The sequence below is a fragment of the Pinus tabuliformis genome, chromosome J (genome assembly GCF_031772625.1).
Source record: "Pinus tabuliformis cultivar Carrire ecotype Pingquan chromosome J, CPIR1, whole genome shotgun sequence".
In the NCBI taxonomy this organism is placed as follows: Eukaryota; Viridiplantae; Streptophyta; class Pinopsida; order Pinales; family Pinaceae; genus Pinus; species Pinus tabuliformis.
In genome coordinates, this window is record NC_142295.1 from 1,086,324,186 (window position 1) to 1,086,343,642 (window position 19,457).

General features: G+C 36.1%; 1 protein-coding gene and 1 pseudogene across 1 annotated transcript; both read right to left on the reverse strand.

Annotated features, from left to right (window-relative positions):
• Positions 1 to 3,054: 3,054 nt before the first annotated feature.
• Positions 3,055 to 5,046, reverse strand: LOC149230775 (heat shock cognate 70 kDa protein-like; annotated as a pseudogene).
• A 10,690-nt stretch (positions 5,047 to 15,736) lies between these two features.
• LOC149230776 (heat shock cognate 70 kDa protein-like) lies at positions 15,737 to 18,055 on the reverse strand. Its single transcript, XM_089376134.1, has one exon. It carries the CDS (start codon positions 17,771 to 17,773, stop codon positions 15,914 to 15,916), a length of 1,860 nt encoding a protein of 619 aa, XP_089232260.1. The 5' UTR covers positions 17,774 to 18,055; the 3' UTR covers positions 15,737 to 15,913.
• Positions 18,056 to 19,457: the final 1,402 nt, after the last annotated feature.

Consider the following 19,457-nt stretch of genomic DNA (forward strand, 5'->3'; position numbering starts at 1 on the left):
GAATACCTTACCTTTTCTTTCCCCAAAAAAGAAGAACGGAAAAAATATCAAATCACACCATCTCTGTAATAGGTAAATGCTTCTTTCTCCCCCGGAGCCATCGAGATTATTCGCAATAATATATCTGCTACAATTGTGAAGGTCTTATCAATAAAATTGTCATTTCTCTGAGATCTAGGCATAATCAATTACAGATTTGATAATTTCCTTCATTCCCTTACACAAATGATTCCATGAACGAAAATTTTTTCTGGTGCACAATACCATAAAATGGATTTCCTTACAATCATAAATATGTTCTCATTCTATCTATTCCAACCTATTCTTTAAAATTAGAATAGATAGGGAATAAATTGAATAATTGTTCATTAGTAACATGAATAATAATGGAAAAAGGCTAGTATTGAAAGAATAATAGATTGGGTAAACTCGGGAAGTCCAGTTCGATTATGATCCGAACAAAGAAAGAGTTAAACGATCGAGCATTGCATAATGAGGATGAAATGCCTACCCAGCAATTGTGTGCTTTATCCATATAGATAAAAGAATATCGGGAAAATATAGTCATCATGACACAGGGTCATTGCCAAAGAATTAGTTCTTATACAATTGATAAGATGATCACTAGCAAAAGCCATTGGAACTTTTATTTTCTAAATAAGAAGAATCAGTGTTATTCTCAATGGACCAAACAAAACAAATGACTAACCGAGAAAAATATTAGCGATTCATGAGAGTAAACTTCAATGACCAGAGTGAAACGTGGATATATAGCTCGAAAACGTCGGAAAAAAATTCTTGCATTTGTATCAGGCTCTCGAGGGGCCCATTCGAAACTTTTTCGAACTGCTAACCAACGGAAAGCTAGAGCCTTAGTTTCCGCCCACCGAGATAGAGGTAAACGCAAGAGAGATCTTCGTCGTTTGTGGATTACTCGGATCAATGCAGCAGCTCGTGCCAATGGGGTTTCTTATAATAGATTCATCCAATATTTGTACAAGAGGCAGTTGCTTCCAAATCGTAAAACACTTGCACAAATAGCTGTATTAGATAGTAATTGCTTTTCCACCATCTTTAACAACTTATCGTATGATGAAATAGGTTAGGTATAGATGAAATAAATAGGTAAAGATGGAATGGATAGAACAAATTCTCCCGGAGAATTCCCTCCAGGAAGGTCGAAATATTGAAAAGTTTTTTCATATTGGATTGGAAATGAACGAAAAGAATTCAATCCAATTCTTTTCCAAAAATGAAATCCTGTTGACTTTTTCAACAATAGACTCAAGATCTGCATCTTTATCGAACATATATCGAACATATATTCCAGCTCCGATTTGATTAAGGAGTAGGCTTATTTCCCATGGATCAAATTAGTTTTCATTATAAAGAAAATGTAACAAAGATAGAATACGAGCTCGTTTAATAGCGTTAGTCATTAGACGTTGTTGTTTTGAAGTTAATCTATTCACTCGGCCGGATAATATTTTTCCTTGCTCACTAATAAATCGACTAACTAGGCTCATATTTTTATAATCGATCCGATCTCCCGACCTAATAGGTGACAAATGTCTACGAATTGGTTTCAAATATCTACGAATTGGTTTCAAATGTTTGCGAATTGATTTCAAATGTCTACGAAAAGATTGCTTGGGTTTATCCATAGTTTGTTTCATGAACCTTTTGAATACTATTTATTCAAAATCTTTTTTAAATATTGTTCCATTAAAGATCTTGTTGAAATACCATTTCTTTTTATATCTGTGATTTATTCCTATCCATGGGTAGTAGTACGTTTAATCTCTTTTTTTTATCTCTCCATGAATGGTATGCTTGTAACAATAGGGACAAAATTTATTTGATTCCAATTGAATAGGTGTATTGCGTCGATTTTTCCGAGTCGTATATCTAGAAATCCCCGGGAATCTTTTATAAACACTATCTTGGGTACAACTAGTGCACTCCAAAGTAATTGTTACTCTTATATCTCCGCTCTTGGCCATAAACTTACTCTGAATATTGGTTTTGCTTTTCGACCTCAAAAATAAAAAGGGAAAAAGGGATAGAAGTTGATAGCCGGAGATCCTACGGTGAAACATTTGAAAGTAAACAAATGATTGAGCAGGAGTGAGTTTTCAGTTTTACTTACAAAATTGAATGTGGAAAGAATCTTTAGATCGATATTTCTACTTGAATTCTACCCCCTTCCAGTCCTAAACTTAGATCCTTTTTGGGGCTGAATGCACTAATTTCTCCAAGAGGTAGGAGAAGTCAATCTAGCACAATCTTTTTTCCTGCCTTTTAACTGGAATTTGTGTATTTCTTGGGGCTGAATAAGAGCATCTGGAAAAAAACGATTGATTTCTATCAATAGGATGGCTAAAAAAATCCAGATAAGAATGATCAAATACAAATCAACATTAAAAACTAACAAATAAATTATACAAAATCTGTTAACCAAAATATTAAAAAAACTAACGAAAAAAAAAAAAAAAAACTACTTTAATTATAATCTGAATATTCAAAACAACAACAATTATAATCTGAATGTTTAGTTTAATATAAAACTGTACGTGTTAAGCCTTTCTGGTAGCTGCCCAGATAAAAATGATGAAATACAAATCAACCTATCCTGACAACTCTCCTTTCAGCATTCTCATATTCAACATTGTAATACTATTTAATAAAGCACCCTAACCTACGTAATATTAAAGAACAGAACTGAAAGCATGAACTTAGACCTTTCGAGATGATTTACATCACATGATATAATTACAGCAGTCTCCCTTTCTTCAACATCTAGAAGGAAGACTGGCGCATGAAATTTAAATAACAACTGTGCCTCCAAGAGTGTAGCAAAAATTATATATTAGTAGAAGTATTTTATTGCCCAGGTTAATATTTTGTTTTAAAAATAAATTGTTTCTAAAAGTGCTGCATAAATTATGTACTAGTGGAAGTACTGTTTATTAATTAGGCTAATAAAATCAATTCAATTTGATTCCTTTAAAATCAAAATTCATACCATTGATCATTTAGAGACAGCTTACGATATAAAATATGATATAAGCATTGTAAATATCGATATGTAACAAGTTTACATAGAGAAATGATTTAGCAAACTCAAAAATGTAATATGGGTGCGATAGCAGATGATTTAGAATTTCACTCAGGTTACCAGCCCCTATGGGTTCTTGTCTATTTTTATACATAATCTTTTAACATGCTCCATTTTCTTTACCAATTCATCCTTCTCTGCATTCGCATTTTCACTGAGCCATTCACCTACCTCTTCAAGACCTGCTTTGATGTTTTGAACATCTTTCTCCTTCATCTCTCCCCTCAGTTTTTCATTATTCAATCCTTTAGTCATGTCGTAGATGTATTGATCCAATGCATTCCTCAATTCCACTGTTTCCTTCCACACTTGATCTTCAATTTTGAGTTTCTCTGCCTCTGCAATCATTTTGGCAATCTCATCATCGCCCAACCTACTGCTGTCATTCGTCATGATCATCACTTCCTTTATCCCACTAGTCTTATGCTCTGCTGACACCTTCAGAATTCCGTTTGCATCGATCTCCAGACATTTGATGATTTGGACATCGCCTCTAGGTGCACGCGGGAGTCCCTTCAAAACAAATTCGCCCAAAGGATTATTGTGTTTGACATTAGGTCTTTCCCCTTCATACACTCTTATTCTCACTCTTTCCTGATTGTCATTGACAGTTATGTAGTTGTCCTGCCTTTTAACTGGAATTTGTGTATTTCTTGGGATCAACACGTCCATGATATCCCCTTGAAGTGCAACTCCTAGACTAAGGGGAGTGACATCTCGAAGTATGAGGTTTGCTGTGTTATCGCCATTCAACACCGCAGCCTGCACGGAAGCACCATAAGCTACAGCTTCATCAGGATGGATTGCCTTACACAACTCCTTCTGGCCGTCGAAGAAAGCTTTAAGCAACTCCTGCATTTTGGGTATTCGCGTAGAACCTCCCACCAACACAACGTTGTCAATTTGGGATTTAGTCATTCCAGTATCCTCCAAGCACTTGCCAACAATTTCAATGCATTTTTCAAACAGATCCATGTTCAACTGCTCAAACTTTGCTCGCCTTATTTTAGAATGAAGGTCTTCGCCTTCTTGGAGACAGGGCACTTCAACGATGGCCTCCACAGAGGAAGACAGCTCTCTCTTGGCCCTCTCGCATGCACTGCGAAGCCTCCTAAGCGCTCTTGCATTTGAAGATATGTCAATTTTGTATTTCCTTTGAAATTCCTGCACAAAATGGCTGACCATTCTGTTGTCAAAATCCTCGCCCACCAGATGGGTATCTCCTCCGACTGCCTTGACTTCAATTTTGTGCTTTTTTATATTAAGGACAGCAACATCGAATGTTCCTCCACCCAAATCGAAGATTAGGATGTTCTCCCCATCTTGTGATGCATAAGCTTTCCAGTCAAAGCCATATGCAATCGCAGCAGCTGTTGGCTCGTTCAATATTTGTAACACTTCAAAACCTGCTATCTTCCCGGCATCCTTGGTGGCTTGCCTCTGGGAATTGTTGTAATAAGCGGGAACGGTAATGACAGCCTTATTCACTTGACAACCCAGGTATGATTCGGCAATTTCTTTCATCTTAAGCAATACCATTGACGAGATTTCCTCAGCTGTAAAAATTTTCTCTTCTTCCTTGAATGTTACCTGGATTAAGGGCTTGTCATTGGATCCGCAAACAATATAAAAAGGCCAGAGGCACCTATCAGCATGGACAGAGGAATCGGAGAAACGCCTGCCAATCAACCTCTTGGCATCAAAGATTGTATTTGCAGGGTTGGAAGCGACTTGATTCTTTGCAGGCTGTCCGATGAGCCGTTCATTTTCTGTGAAGGCAACCATGGAGGGAGTAGTCCTGTTTCCCTGTTCATTGGGAATGATATCCACTCTATCATGGTCGCCACGCCAAACACCCACACAGCTGTATAGGTGGTTCCGAGATCGATGCCGATAGCCTTACCATTAAGATTATGAGACAAAGCCATGGGGAAAAAATCAAACCAGAGGGAAGGCGTTGGGTATTAAAAAACGGAACAAGTGGGAAATATATAAAGGAAGCCGGAGGCTCCCGCCTATCCAATGAAATAAAAGCAAACGAGATTCTGTGCACCATGATTGGGCATATCAAGGTCGGCGCTCCGCTTTGCAACAATGTTCATTTCTTCATTAGGTATAGGATCATCGCTGGCCGATGGAGTATGGATCGACATGTCAAATCGCTCGTTTTGGGAGGCGCGGAGGATCAAACATCATCTCCTTCCGTATTCATTGCACCATCAAACACAAAGCGACGCTTATTCCTTAGGCTATTAATGCGGTTGGGCCGTATATATACCGTTAGATTTATAGTTGTTTAAATTTAATTCACCAAATAATATATAATAATTAGTAATTACAGAAGAAAATTAAACCATTAAACTGTTCTGAAGTTTGATACAATTCAAGATTTTAGACAAGTAATGTCATCTCAATTTGATAGTTTTCCTTATCATAAATGATAAAATACTAAAAATCAATTTCACCTATGAAATTGAGCCCATCTTAAACTACTGGGATTGAAGACACTGAAATATGTTGATCTTAATCTGTTTTCTTTTCATTTCATTAGGCGAACGTTGTGTTTCTTCAGCATTCATATTTAGGTTAGAACAGAAATCAATAAGATTATGAAAAACATGAAAGCAGAGGGAAGGCGTTGGGGTATTACAAAGAAAAAGGAAGAAGAGGGAAATATATCAAGGTCGGGCACCACGATTGGGCATATCAAGGTCGGCGCTTCGCTTTTCATCAATGTTCAATTCTTCATAAGAAAGCAAAAGCAAGGTATAGGATCGACATGTCAAATCGCTCTTTTTTTGGGAGGCGCGGAGGATCAAACATGATCTCTTTAATATTCCGCCATCAAACACAAAGCGACGCTTATTACTTAGGGTATTAATGCGGTTGAGCTGTATAGGTCGCCGTCCAGTTTTTCTTTGGGTTTTTGGCCCGTCTGAGAAGGTTTAAAAGTAAATTTGGCCCTCAAGAAAATTTAAACTATTAAAATCATTCATCATATATTTAGGTTAAATTTCTGTATTTCAAAAAAATGGTACTATTTTTAATAACCTTTGGTCCTCAAAAAAATTTAAACTATTAAAATCATTTTAAATTTTTTATCTAGAAAAACACTATTTTTAATAGCCTTTAATATTTTTTTCAAGTTCTTTGAATTTACTCCTATTTTTATATAAACAATAAATAAAAATAATAACAAAGTAATGATGATCTAATATATTGGTTCTAAAAGCAATTCCATCTCTCAATGCCCCATCAACCTAAGTAAATCTAGAGTACTAACTTTTAATGCTTAAAAGAGATAAATGAATTGTTATTGGTGAGGACCATCAAACACAAAGCGACGCTTATTCCTTAGGGTATTAGTCCAGTTTTTCTTTGGGTTCCTGGCCCGTCTTAAAAGGGTTAAAAGTAAATTTGGCCCTAAAAACAAATTAAACTATTAAAATCATTCGTCGTAAGTTTAGATTAAATTTATGTGTTTCAAAAAAAAATGGCACTATTTAGAATAACCTTTAATATTTACCCTCAATTTAAACTATTAAAATAATTTTAAATTTCTGTATTTAAAAAAAATGGCATTATTTTTAATAACTTTTAAAAAAATGGCATTATTTTTAATAACTTTTAATAGGTACATGAGAAGACCACACATAGAGACTTCAAAAGTATGTAGGACTACAAGGGATTGAGATTGTGTAGACGAATGGCGATATGATGTGGGGTTAATGAAATCATGAATGATGATACATGTTAATGTGGTTTTGGGTACCAAACATTAAATATTCTACAACGGGGTGGAAAACATTGAGTCTCCTACAATAAACCACATTGGACCATATAGTGGATTGTAATAAACAATATATATATATATATATATATATATATATATATAACGTCATTGTGAGTGTTGTCGTCTTGATGTGTTGTCTCTATTCTTCTTTTAATAATCATACTTTGTCATAAGAATAATATGGTTAGAAAATTGATACCCCAAGTTGGCGTTATTACACCTAGCATAGGGTGACAGAGTGCATTGAAAACCCAATGACCCATTCAACAAATTCACACATTCTCTCGGCTCTTGCTCCTCCCTGATTATCCTCGAGCACTCTTTCCCTGCGAGTTGCATCCAATTTTCCTATTTTCATTTGAATTGCAAGTTTGCGACCAATCATCCGCAAAGGGTGCAACCCATCACCCATAGAGGGAAATTTATCATCCACGATCCAACACTAAATTGTTGTTGGCCTTTAATCAACACTAGAAGCAAAGGCAGGGCCAATTGATTTGGTTTTCGAATTTGTTGATTCAGATCGAGATGGAAACCTAGTAGCATATGAGGCGAGAGTAATACAAATTTCAATATCATCACCAGTAGTGTTCGTCTAGTTTTTTTCCATTCAGATACAGGAGGTGTCGAGGCGAGAGCTCCGGCTTAATCCAACGAGCCGATTAGTCCCTGTGGATTTGGTCCCTTTCGAAGTCTTCTCACTACGATTCCATAAAGAAAGTCTTAAATGGAAGGTATTCTTCTTTATCCTCCTATCAAGAAAATTTTGTTTGCCTCAATTTTTCAATGTGAGGTTTTGCTTAGGTTGGAAATGTCACTATGACAAATGTTTTGATTTCTTTCACACTTAGAAAATCTCCACTTGCTTTCTTGTTGGCATTTCTTTGGAATTTCAAGATTTAGAAAAAAAAAACTATTTCATTTTAACATTTCTTTTATGAAATGGTTTATTTAATATACACTTGTCATTGAAATTACAATTTTTTTATAACCTTTCATTTATTAAAGGGTGGATGAATATATGCCCTTCCAAATGAAATTAAGACGAGCGTTTTATAATATGATATGAAATTAAGGTTAATATTGACATAATATAGTTAGTAATGATGAAGTGTTGAAAGGTATTTATAGTAGTTAGAATTCACAAAGTTGGATAAAGACAAGTAGATTAACGCTTAAGGGAGTAAGGTTGATAGAGTTGGATGGACTTAGTTATCTAATGAGTTAAGGTATGTGAAGCTATATGGAGTTAGCCAACTTGGAGTTTGGTGGAGAAAGGTTTACAAATTTGGATGAAGTTTGAAAGCCTAGAGTTCCATAGGGTACAATTTGTAGAGTGATGCAGCAAAGCCGCATATTTCACGATCTGATCCTTGGCCGGTGGGTTATGGGACTGCTCTATGGTTAATTTTTATTATGAGATGCTTTATTTGCGGTGGCCCATGGTTTCCTTCACAAAAATTCTTCACAATATCGCTGCTCACACAATCGTGTGACTCCTCTCTGCATGTAATATGCTTAAACACAGCCGGAATGAAACGATCGTTTGACTTGTATGACCAGAATTCAAATAAATTTTAATCCTCTTTGATAACATATTGGGTCACAACAGGTCCGTTAACCCACGCACATGTCCATACGCGATTATCGTCTGATCAATGAACCAACGAATGGTCTTGATGGTCGGAACTCAACGAGGTTTTAATCCCGTTGTATAAAACCTTATCGCGTCCATTTCTAACGTTAACCCGTGCGAACTTTCGGAAGCGATATGCATCCAATCACCCATTAAACGAACGGTCCGATCACTCTGAACCTTAAACTCTTTTTAATAACCACATTGCGTCCGTTAAAAATGTTAACCTGCTTGCATGTTCTGACGCGATATGCATCAATCTCCTCTGATCAGACGATCACCGCTTCCCCGCGATTTTCGTCAATTTTAGCAGTCTGCCAAACTTCTTTCTCATACGCCACTTTTACCTTGACTCCAGTGTGCACTCTACAGCCACAATACTCCTCCGAATTCACACAATTTCTGTCGATTATCTTCAATCCGCTAGATTTTAGACTATCACGATTATTCCTTTGCGGCTAATCAATAACCAGACATGAGTTTACAGAGCATCCAACCACCAAGCCAAGGGTAGTTACCAACATAAATCTCTATCACCAAAAGGATTATTACAGAATCAAACCATAATGAACACAGAATCATGTGAGTTTGAAACATAAGGAACACAGGTTCAATCATTTCACAGGGAATCTAAAACCTTCGGAATTTGACCATTCATGCGTATAAATTACAGAGATGCAACAAGATACCAATTAGGAAATTAATAATCACAGATTCTCGCTACCAGTGCACAAATTCAACTATTCAAGCGAAGGAACCCCGATTCTCACACAGATATATACAAATCTATAGTGTTGTTTTGGTATTTATAAAATATTTACAAAGGAAACCTTCACATTCGACTGTTTCAGTTCTTTTCCATAAAATCCATCTACTACTCTTTCTAACCTGTAGCTAACCTTCAATTCTCTTCCCAAAAGGAAGAACTTATTTATTGAAAAAAAACCTCTCGAATGTTTCTAAAGCTTACAATATATAAAAGAAAAGGATTCATGAACCATTTCAGTTTTGATCCCACAATTCTCTCACTTTCTCCTAAAGTATCTTTTCAGCGCCATTTTTCCCTCAACAAAATCCCAAATTAGATATTTCAAATCCCTAAAATCCTCACTCTTCCTAGGATTACTCATTCATTCCTAAGATCTATACAACTCATGAGATATTCCCTATTAATCAAATTACATTCCAATCTCTTTAAAACTCAAAATAAACTTAGGAAAATAAATAAATAATTAAGGGAACCCACTCCCTTTAGTAAATGTGTGATAAGACTCCTAGGTCTTATAAACCTTGAAGAATGCTCCTGCATCAGACTCCCCAGGTTGAAATAATTCATGGACTCCTATTCATGAGTCTTTCCACTTCCTTTGTTGTAAACTTCATCAGCTTTCATTTTCCAATTGGCTTCCTGACCTTTTCCAATTGCAGGTGCATTTACTGCCTTCTCTCTTCCTCCTGGATGCCAAACTCTGTATTGTGGATATCCTTGTGCTTTGTTGTCATGATCATCTCCACTGCATAGTGTTTTGATGCTGATATCCTGCATAAACAACTCCTCAAACAACATAAATTTCTGCTCCTTCGTCTGCCACTGTCTTGTCATCATCTCAATAAAATTGAGCTCCAAATTTATGTATTTTCCACTGTCTTGTACCTCACTGTATATTCTGATTTCTGACTCAATCACTAGCATCTTCTTCTGTCTATAAACCATTTCCTTTATGCTGTCCTGTATATCCTTCCATCTTTCCTTGACTTGCTGACTTTGACAATTCCTCATGCTCATCACCTTTGTAGTTTTCATCATCCACCTATCCAATATCTTGAGTAGAATCCTCTCAAACTCTAAAGAAGATTGTTTCTTGTTTGATCCAAGAACATATAACCTTTCAGCTATACTGTCCATTAGTTGCAAATATTTTAGTTATTGAACCTTGTTCAATTTCCTCCATATTCCTATTAAATTTAACTGAACTGTTCATCCCAATTTTCAATTGCAAATTCAAAATAAACTCTCGATATTCAAATCTTCTTTGGATTAAAAACAAAATCTGTTTGTGGATTGTACTTTCACATCCTCTGTAATTTTCTTTCTCTTCTGCAATGACTTGGTTAAGAGCTATGCCAACTTTCCTTCCTTCATCCCGAACTTCTGAGTCAACTAGTTGCTTACTCTCATCTTCTTGTTTCCATAAGGAAAACTGACTTTCTGCATTTCCAGAACTTACATAATTCTTTATGTTTACTTGTGCAAACATATCTCCAAGAGCAGTTTGTCCTTCATCCTGAAAACCACATTCAACAATTAATAATTCAAAATCAGAAAATACATTACATTTTCCGCTAACTCTGCTCCTTAATTTCTCTGATTTATCATTCTCTTGATGCACATATGACATGTCAAACTTGTCATATCCTCCTCCATATTGTCTTGTCTCGAAAAAGTCTTCTTTGTTTTTACTTTGCTCTGGATGTTGTCTAATTTCTGAATTCTGTTCTCTGCTCTTCTCTTTGGCCTTCCTTCCTTTCACACTCCTTTTCATTCTTCGTGTTTCTTCCTTACAAATCTGTAAGCCACTAAGTTGCCTTTTCCATTCCTCTTTCTTTTCAATCAAAATCTGCCAATCTCTGATTTTAGAACCTAAAGTTCTCTTTGTTTCTATACAGGAAACAAAATCACCATATACAATAGATTTTTCATTCCACTGTAGAGTCCCTTTTACAACAGTAAAAATTACTGTCAACACCATGAATATCACCTTCCATTGAACCCCTTTGTTGCTCACTGAATATGCATAGTTCATGAAAGCATCCTTGTCTTCATCCTTTGAGATTGCCTTTCTATTTTCAGTTTGTTGATTACATTCAACTTTACTCTTTTTGGAATTTGTACAAATAATATTGTCTTCAATTTTATGTTGTGCATCAGTCTCTACCAACCTCTCTTTAAGTTCCTAATTGTCCTCTTTTCCTTTCCTCTTCACATCCTTTTCTGGACTAACTCTACCTCCTTGGACTGAATTCCCCTTATAAATTTTTGTTTTGTCATCTTCCATAGTACACTCTTTAGTAAGAGTCCTTTCCATTAATGTTCCACTATGTCTTTCCAAGACAATTTCTTGTCCATTAACTATCAATACGGGTTCATAATTTTTGAATAAAAATTGAAGAGATAATCCCATTACCCCAAGTGTTTGCACTGCACATATACTCTTGTTTGCTCCTATAATAAGGTTATCTTCATACCTCTTTTCTAGTTCTCCTTTTTCAATCTGCAATTTCCTTTTGTCTTCAAGCCGTCTGCCATCTTTTTTCCAAGTATTACTAGATTCATCATCTTCAGCTTCCTTAGTAGTCTTCAACATTTGTCCATCTTTAGTGTCTTTAAATACATTTTCAATCAAGAACTGTTCTATTACAACCATCTATTCTAACAGTTTCATTCTTCAGCAACCTGCATAAACATATCTTCTAAAGGTTGTTCACTACCTGCATACATACACAAATCATCAGTTTCAAAAACACTAGGCTCCTCTTTCTTTGATGTCTCAATCATTACATCTCTCTGCTGATCCGAACTTGTCCAACAGTTCAGAAAATCATTAATGGTTCCTTCCTCAACAAGGTAAACCTCTTGCTCAGGTCTACAATAGCCATCTTTCACCTCTAACTCAGCTGCTTTGAGTTCCTCACTTAATCTGATGTACATTCTCCTCTTTATCTGTCTCTGCAGCAGCTTCCATTTTATTTTCTTTCTTTTCATAGTCCAACCATACCTTTGGTCTTTATCATTCCTCTGTAACAGTCCCATCAGTTCTTCAAGATGGACTATTATCTCAGCCTTCTCCCTCTCATATTCTTCATCAGTCAACTGCTTCCATATTCCATTTGCCTTGGCACCTTTCTTTCTTCTGTTGTGGCTTCTCTCTGAACCCCTGCTATGACAATCCGTATTCATTTTCTCATCTCACTCTATGAGCTCCTCACTCACTATGAGCTGCACTAAGCCTCTTGCAACAACAAGTCTTCCCTGCTGTCAATTACCTCACCAATCCCTCTCTGGACTTGGTCTTTTGATAAACATTGGTTCTCTATCTCTGGAACCTCTTGAGCACTACCTTCTACTCTCTTTAGGCTTATATCCTCAACTCACCTCTCTTGAGAACACTTTAACTGTCCTCCTTGTCCAACTTTCAGTTGGAATATTTAGGTTCACTGCCACTAACACAACTCCTCTCTTTCTTTACACAGTCTACTATTGTGTGTTGTTGCTATCATTCTCTTTCTCTATAAAAACAATTCAAATAAACCAAACATCAAGAGAGGGATCCGGACCTTCTTGGTTCAACGGGCATTCTTTGAATAAGTGGTCATATTAATGGCACCTTCGACATCAGAATAGGATATGCTCATAGTCCAAGGTTTGTTGCTAGATGTCTTCATGATATTCTAGCTCTACTGATTCAGGGATGGGTTCTGATATATTCGTATATACACAGGTTCTAGCATATGAAGTATATCGACCTATTTTTGTGGTTTCAACTATTTTGACAAATTTTCCTATTGTGTTCCCGATTCCTTCCAATATTTCCGGATCCCAAAAATCCATTGGGAGCCCAAAGAGTCGCACCTAGACTGCGGCAGCTAGGGATTTCTTTTTATCCGGGTTGTAACATTCTTCCCAATATCTCATGAATAGGCCTGCATTATAATGAAAATATGAGCAATTTTCAAATACTCTTTCCTTATCTTGCAAGTTTGAGAAGATTACCGTGAAGAAGCCTCTGGTTCCCAGATTGATATGGCCTTTGGGTTGCCATTTCTGTTGTATCCACTTGATCAGGTCCTTCTCTGTAGGGCAAACGCCTATGAACTTGTAGATCATCGCATGATCCTTCATAAAGTTGTGGTATCTTTCCAGTTTGTTCATCGAGATTACAAATCTGGGTTTCTCTGTTGCACATGGCAGACACTGCCCTCTACTTCTTGCCTGCCATCCTGCTTCGAGGACTGGGCCATTTGTCAGATTAACCGCTTCTTGGGAACTCCACTGCTTTTTGGTTTTCCAGCTTGACTCTCCAACAGTTGCATCCTCGTAGGAGGGGATCTCTCCACCCCCCATCTATATCTGTCATCTCTTTATTTCTAGTGGTTTTTTGTCTGCTGCTCCTACTGTGTTTGTCAAAATTTGCAAGTTTCAAGCCCTAGGGTTTGGACATTCCCATGGCACGGAGCACGTATATAAAAATGATAAATTACAATACACTGATAAATTTTACACTATTAATGAAAGAATGATATTCAAAATAATAAAATGTTTGTAATACGAATAAATTTAAAAAAAAATTCATATTCACAAACCAGGGTATAATAGAAATTTATGATAGAACCTCTATATAGGACTAGCTACTATGTAGCCCTTGTTTCATAATGATAAAAAATTCAAAATTCAAATTGGAGGAAGCTTTGATCTAATATTGCATTTATTTAAATTTTCTTAACTAAAAATATTTATTTTATTTATTTTATCTATATCTTCAAACTTGCATCAACTTTGAATATATAAACCTTTCATAAATACAAAAAAATACACATGTTTTTTTTAAATAAATATAGCTTAGAGGTATACTTCATGAATAAATGACATTAACCAATGTCCACTTCACCTGCAATTTTGATGTGAAGTTTCATATTTTCTTATTAATTTAATTTTGATATGAAATACATCTTTTCTTGTTAATTGGCTTATTAGTTTTGTGAGACATATTAAATTCAATACTCAGTGTTCATTTAGAAACATATATTCCATAAATGAGTATACATTCCTAATGCTAAATTGCATGAACTGCATTTTCCTAAAAAAATAATTAGTATAGTGAGTACTTCAATTACTTATGGAGTTGTCTATAATGCGACTTTTTGGAGATTCGGTGACGGAATCCGGCGGAAGAAATTGAGGTTAAATCTTGATTTGTTGCAGTTAAAATGGTTTTTTCACTGCATATTTGGATTCAGCACCCTGAAAAACCCGTGGGACGCTTTGATTGTGCAGAAACTAGCTACCAAACTTGCGATTCCAATAAATTGCTGCCGGATTTTGACCGGAAAAACCCATCGGAAAAGCTTCCAAAAAATCTCATTAGAGACAACTGCATTACTTATAGAGCAACCTCTCAATAAACCATGCTTTAAGACAAAATACTACCTTAGATAATAATAATAAACATTAAGAACTAACAAATAAATTATACAAAATCTCAATGTTCAACTCAATATTAAATAAACCATGATTTAACACAAATTGCTACCATACATAAAAAAATAAACATTAAGAACTAACAAATAAATTATACAATATCTCAATGTTCATCCAAATATTAAAAAAATGAACAAAAAGAAGAATAATAAATTACTTTAATTATAATCTGAATATTCAAAACAACCATAATTATAATCTGAATGTTTAATATAGTACTGCAGGTGTTAAGCCTTTCTGTCAGCTGTGCAGATAAGAATGATCAAATACAAATCAACGTTAAGCCTTTCTGTCAGCTGTGCAGATAAAAATGATCTGAATGTTCAACAAGATATTAAGGGAAAAAAAAAACATTACTTTAATTATTATCTGAATATTCAAAACAACAACAACAACAATTATAATCTGAATGTTTAATAATAATCTGAATGTTTAATATAATACTGTAGGTGTTAAGCCTTTCTGGCAGCTGCCCAGATAAAAATGATTAAATACAAATCAACCTAGGCTGACAACTCCTTTCAGCATTCTCATATTCAACATCATAATACATGTAACTCAAAAACTATTTAATAAAGCACCCTAGCCTACTTCATATTAAATAACTGAGCTGAAAGCATGAACTTAGACCTTTCAAGATGATTTCAATCACATGATATAATTACAGCATTCTCCCTTTCCTCAACATCTTAAAGGAAGTCTGGCGCATGAAATTTAAATAACAACTGTGCCTCTAAGAGTGTAGCAAAAATTATATATTAGTAGAAGTATTTTATTGCCCGGCTAATATTTTGTTTTATAAATAAATTTGTTTCTAAAAGTGCTGCATAAATTATGTACTAGTGGAAGTACTCTTTATTAATCAAGCTAATATTTTGTTTTATTGTGTTAAAATGTTAATAAATTCAATTGAAAAATTGAAGCGATTCCCTTTAAAATCACAATCCACACCATTGATCATTCAGAGACAAATTACAATATACAATATGATACAAGGATTGTAAATATCGATATGTAACAAGTTTACATAGAGAAATGATTTAACAAACTCAAAAATGTAATATGGATGCTGTTGCAGATGATTTAGAATTTCACTCAGATTACCCGCCCCTATGGGCTCTTGTCTAATTTTATACATAATCTTTTAACATGCTCCATTTTCTTTACCAATTCATCCTTCTCTGCATTCGCATTTTCACTGAGCCATTCACCTACCTCTTCAAGACCTGCTTTGATGTTTTGAACATCTTTCTTCTTCATCTCTCCACTCAGTTTTTCGTTATTCAATCCTTTAGTCATGTCGTAGATGTATTGATCCAGTGCATTCCTCAGTTCCACTGTTTCCTTCCACTCTTGATCTTCAATTTTGAGTTTCTCTGCCTCTGCAATCATTTTGGCAATCTCATCATCGCCCAACCTACTGCTGTCATTCGTCATGATCATCGCTTCCTTTATCCCACTTGTCTTATGCTCTGCGGACACCTTCACAATTCCGTTTGCATCGACCTCCAGACTTGCGATGACTTTGACCTGGCCTCTAGGTGCAAGCGGGAGTCCCTTCAAAACAAATTCGCCCAAAAGATTATTGTGTTTGACATTAGGCCTTTCCCCTTCATACACGCTTATTCTCATACTTTTCTGATTGTCATACGAAGTAAAATACCTGCCCTCCCTTTTAACCGGAATTTGTGTATTTCTTGGGATCAATACGCTCATCATATTCCCTTTAGTTTGAATCCCTAGAGTAAGGGGAGTGACATCTCGAAGTATGAGGTTTGCTGTGTTGTCGCCATTCAACACCGCAGCCTGCACGGAAGCACCATACGCTACAGCTTCATCAGGATGGATGGACTTACACAATTCCTTCTGGCCGTCGAAGAAAGCTTTAAGCAACTCCTGCACTTTGGGTATTCGCGTAGAACCTCCCACCAACACAACGTTGTCAATTTGGGCTTTACTCATTCTAGTGTCCTCCAAGCACTTGCCAACAATTTCAATGCATTTTTCAAACAGATCCATGTTCATCTGCTCAAACTTTGCTCGCCTTAGTTTAGAATGAAGGTCTTGGCCTTCTTGGAGACAGGGTACTTCAACGATGGCCTCCACAGAGGAAGACAGCTCTCTCTTGGCTCTCTCGCATGCACTGCGAAGCCTCCTAAGCGCTCTTGCATTTGAAGATATGTCGATTTTGTATTTCCTTTGAAATTCCTGCACAAAATGGCTCACCATTCTGTTGTCAAAATCCTCGCCCCCCAGATGGGTATCTCCTCCGACTGCCTTGACTTCAATTTTGTGCTTTTTTATATTAAGCACAGCAACATCGAACGTTCCTCCACCCAAATCGAAGATTAGGATGTTCTCCCCTTCTTGTGATGCATAAGCTTTCCAGTCAAAGCCATATGCAATCGCAGCAGCTGTTGGCTCGTTCAATATTTGTAACACTTCAAAACCTGCTATCTTCCCGGCATCCTTAGTGGCTTGCCTCTGGGAATTGTTGTAATAAGCGGGAACGGTAATGACAGCCTTATTCACTTGACAACCCAGGTATGATTCGGCAATTTCTTTCATCTTAAGCAATACCATTGACGAGATTTCCTCAGCTGTAAAAGTTTTCTCTTTTTCCTTGATTGTTACCTGGATTAAGGGCTTGTCATTGGATCCGCAAACAATAGAAAAAGGCCAAAGGCACCTATCAGCATGGACAGAGGAATCTGAGAAACGCCTGCCAATCAACCTCTTGGCATCAAAGATTGTATTTGCAGGGTTGGAAGCGACTTGATTCTTTGCAGGCTGTCCGATGAGCCGTTCATTTTCTGTGAAGGCAACAATGGAGGGAGTAGTCCTGTTTCCCTGTTCGTTGGGAATGATATCCACTCTGTCATGGTCACCACGCCAAATGCCCACACAGCTGTAAGTGGTTCCGAGATCGATGCCGATAGCCTTACCAATAAGATTATGAGACACAGCCATGGAGGAAAATATCAAACATGAAAAGAGACCAGAAGGAAGGCGTTGGGTATTACCAAAAAAATAACAAGAGAGAGATATATAAAGGAAGCGGGAGGCTCCTGCCTATCCGATGAAATAAAAGCATACCTGATTCTTGGCTGTGCACCATGGTTGGGCATATCAAGGTCGGCGCTTCGCTTTGCAACAATGTTCAATTCTTCATAAGAAAGCAAAAGCAAGGTATAGGATCATCGCTGGCCGATGGAGTATGGATCGGCATGTCAAATCGCTCGTTTTGGGAAGCGCGGAGGATCAAACATCATCTCCTTCCGTATTCATTGCATGCATATCGGGCCATTCATTCCACCATCATTGTGGAGTTATAATTCTATTAATGTATGCGGTTATATGTCACTTATTAGATTTTGTATTTGGTTAAATTCCAGGGCTGGAGCTTTAGCTACACAATATTGATAGCATTAAAGAGAATTATTATAAAAATAGGAGTCATTAATCATATTATTTCTCTAATATCATAGTTTTCTATCAACATATTTTGAGTTTGGTTTTTTAATTTGAATTTTCAAAAGCAATTGAACTAATTTCTCCACTATCCACTCCATTCTTAGAGTTTGTCAAGGTATGGGTAAATGAACTCAATTAATTTAATTAGAAAACCAATCTTGATTGATTCTTCACCCATATAAAATCTAACATATGCACGAGTGGCGACTTCATGATTCTCTAGCCACACCTGATAGAATAATCCTCAAACACCCAATATATCAACGGATTCCTTATATTGGAAATAAATTATAAAATAAAAAATGAAATCAATTACACATGAATAAATAAATAAATATTTGTCTTATTTTCTCTGCAATATTTATCTTTATTCAAACTTTGTTGTTTGACTATACAACATTTGATGTACTCATCATTCATTTGATTTGACAATGAGGACAAAGCAATAACTAGGTTGTCTACAAAGAAGCCACAAAGAATAGAAGTTTTAAGAATCATTGCAAAGTAATAACTTCAAGGTGAACTCAGACATGGGGTAGGATAGAGGATTGGTGATAGTATCCACCTACCATCGATAGTAGGATACATGAGAAGACCACAGACAGAGACTTCAAATGTAAGTAGGACTGCAAGGGGTTGAGATTGTGTAGATGAATGACGATATGATGTGGGGTTAATGAAATCATGGATGATGATATCTATTAATGTGGTTTTAGGTACCAAACATTAAATATTCTACAACGCGATGGAAAACATTGAGTCTCCTAAAATCTATTTCAGTATAAATTAGTGAATGTTGTGAATTGAACCAAGAAATAAACTAGATATCAGGATATTCTACCTTCAAGCTCCACATCATGTAATGCTTTCCACACCACACTAGTCTTCATATTCCCCATTAGTAAAGTGTCAGTTATCACCTGGTAATTATTAGGTAGAAATTAACAGACTCCTAGTTGCACTTCAACATACCATTTATGCATATAGTGGATATTCTTTAATGAAAATCCCACTCACATTCTGAGTAAAGGGTAAGGACGTATGTTCTAGGGAATTGCCACCACTCATCCTACAATGAAATAGCGCCTAAGGAAAGTTGACTACTCTAGCATTACAGGGAATTGCTAGAACTAAGGAAACAACTGTCCACGGCCTCAAACACAATTTTGATTCCACTCTG

Coding starts and splice junctions, on each gene's coding strand:
- LOC149230776 (XM_089376134.1), bottom strand. CDS start 17,773: ATGGCTGTGTCTCATAATCTTATTGGTAAGGCTATCGGCATCGATCTC.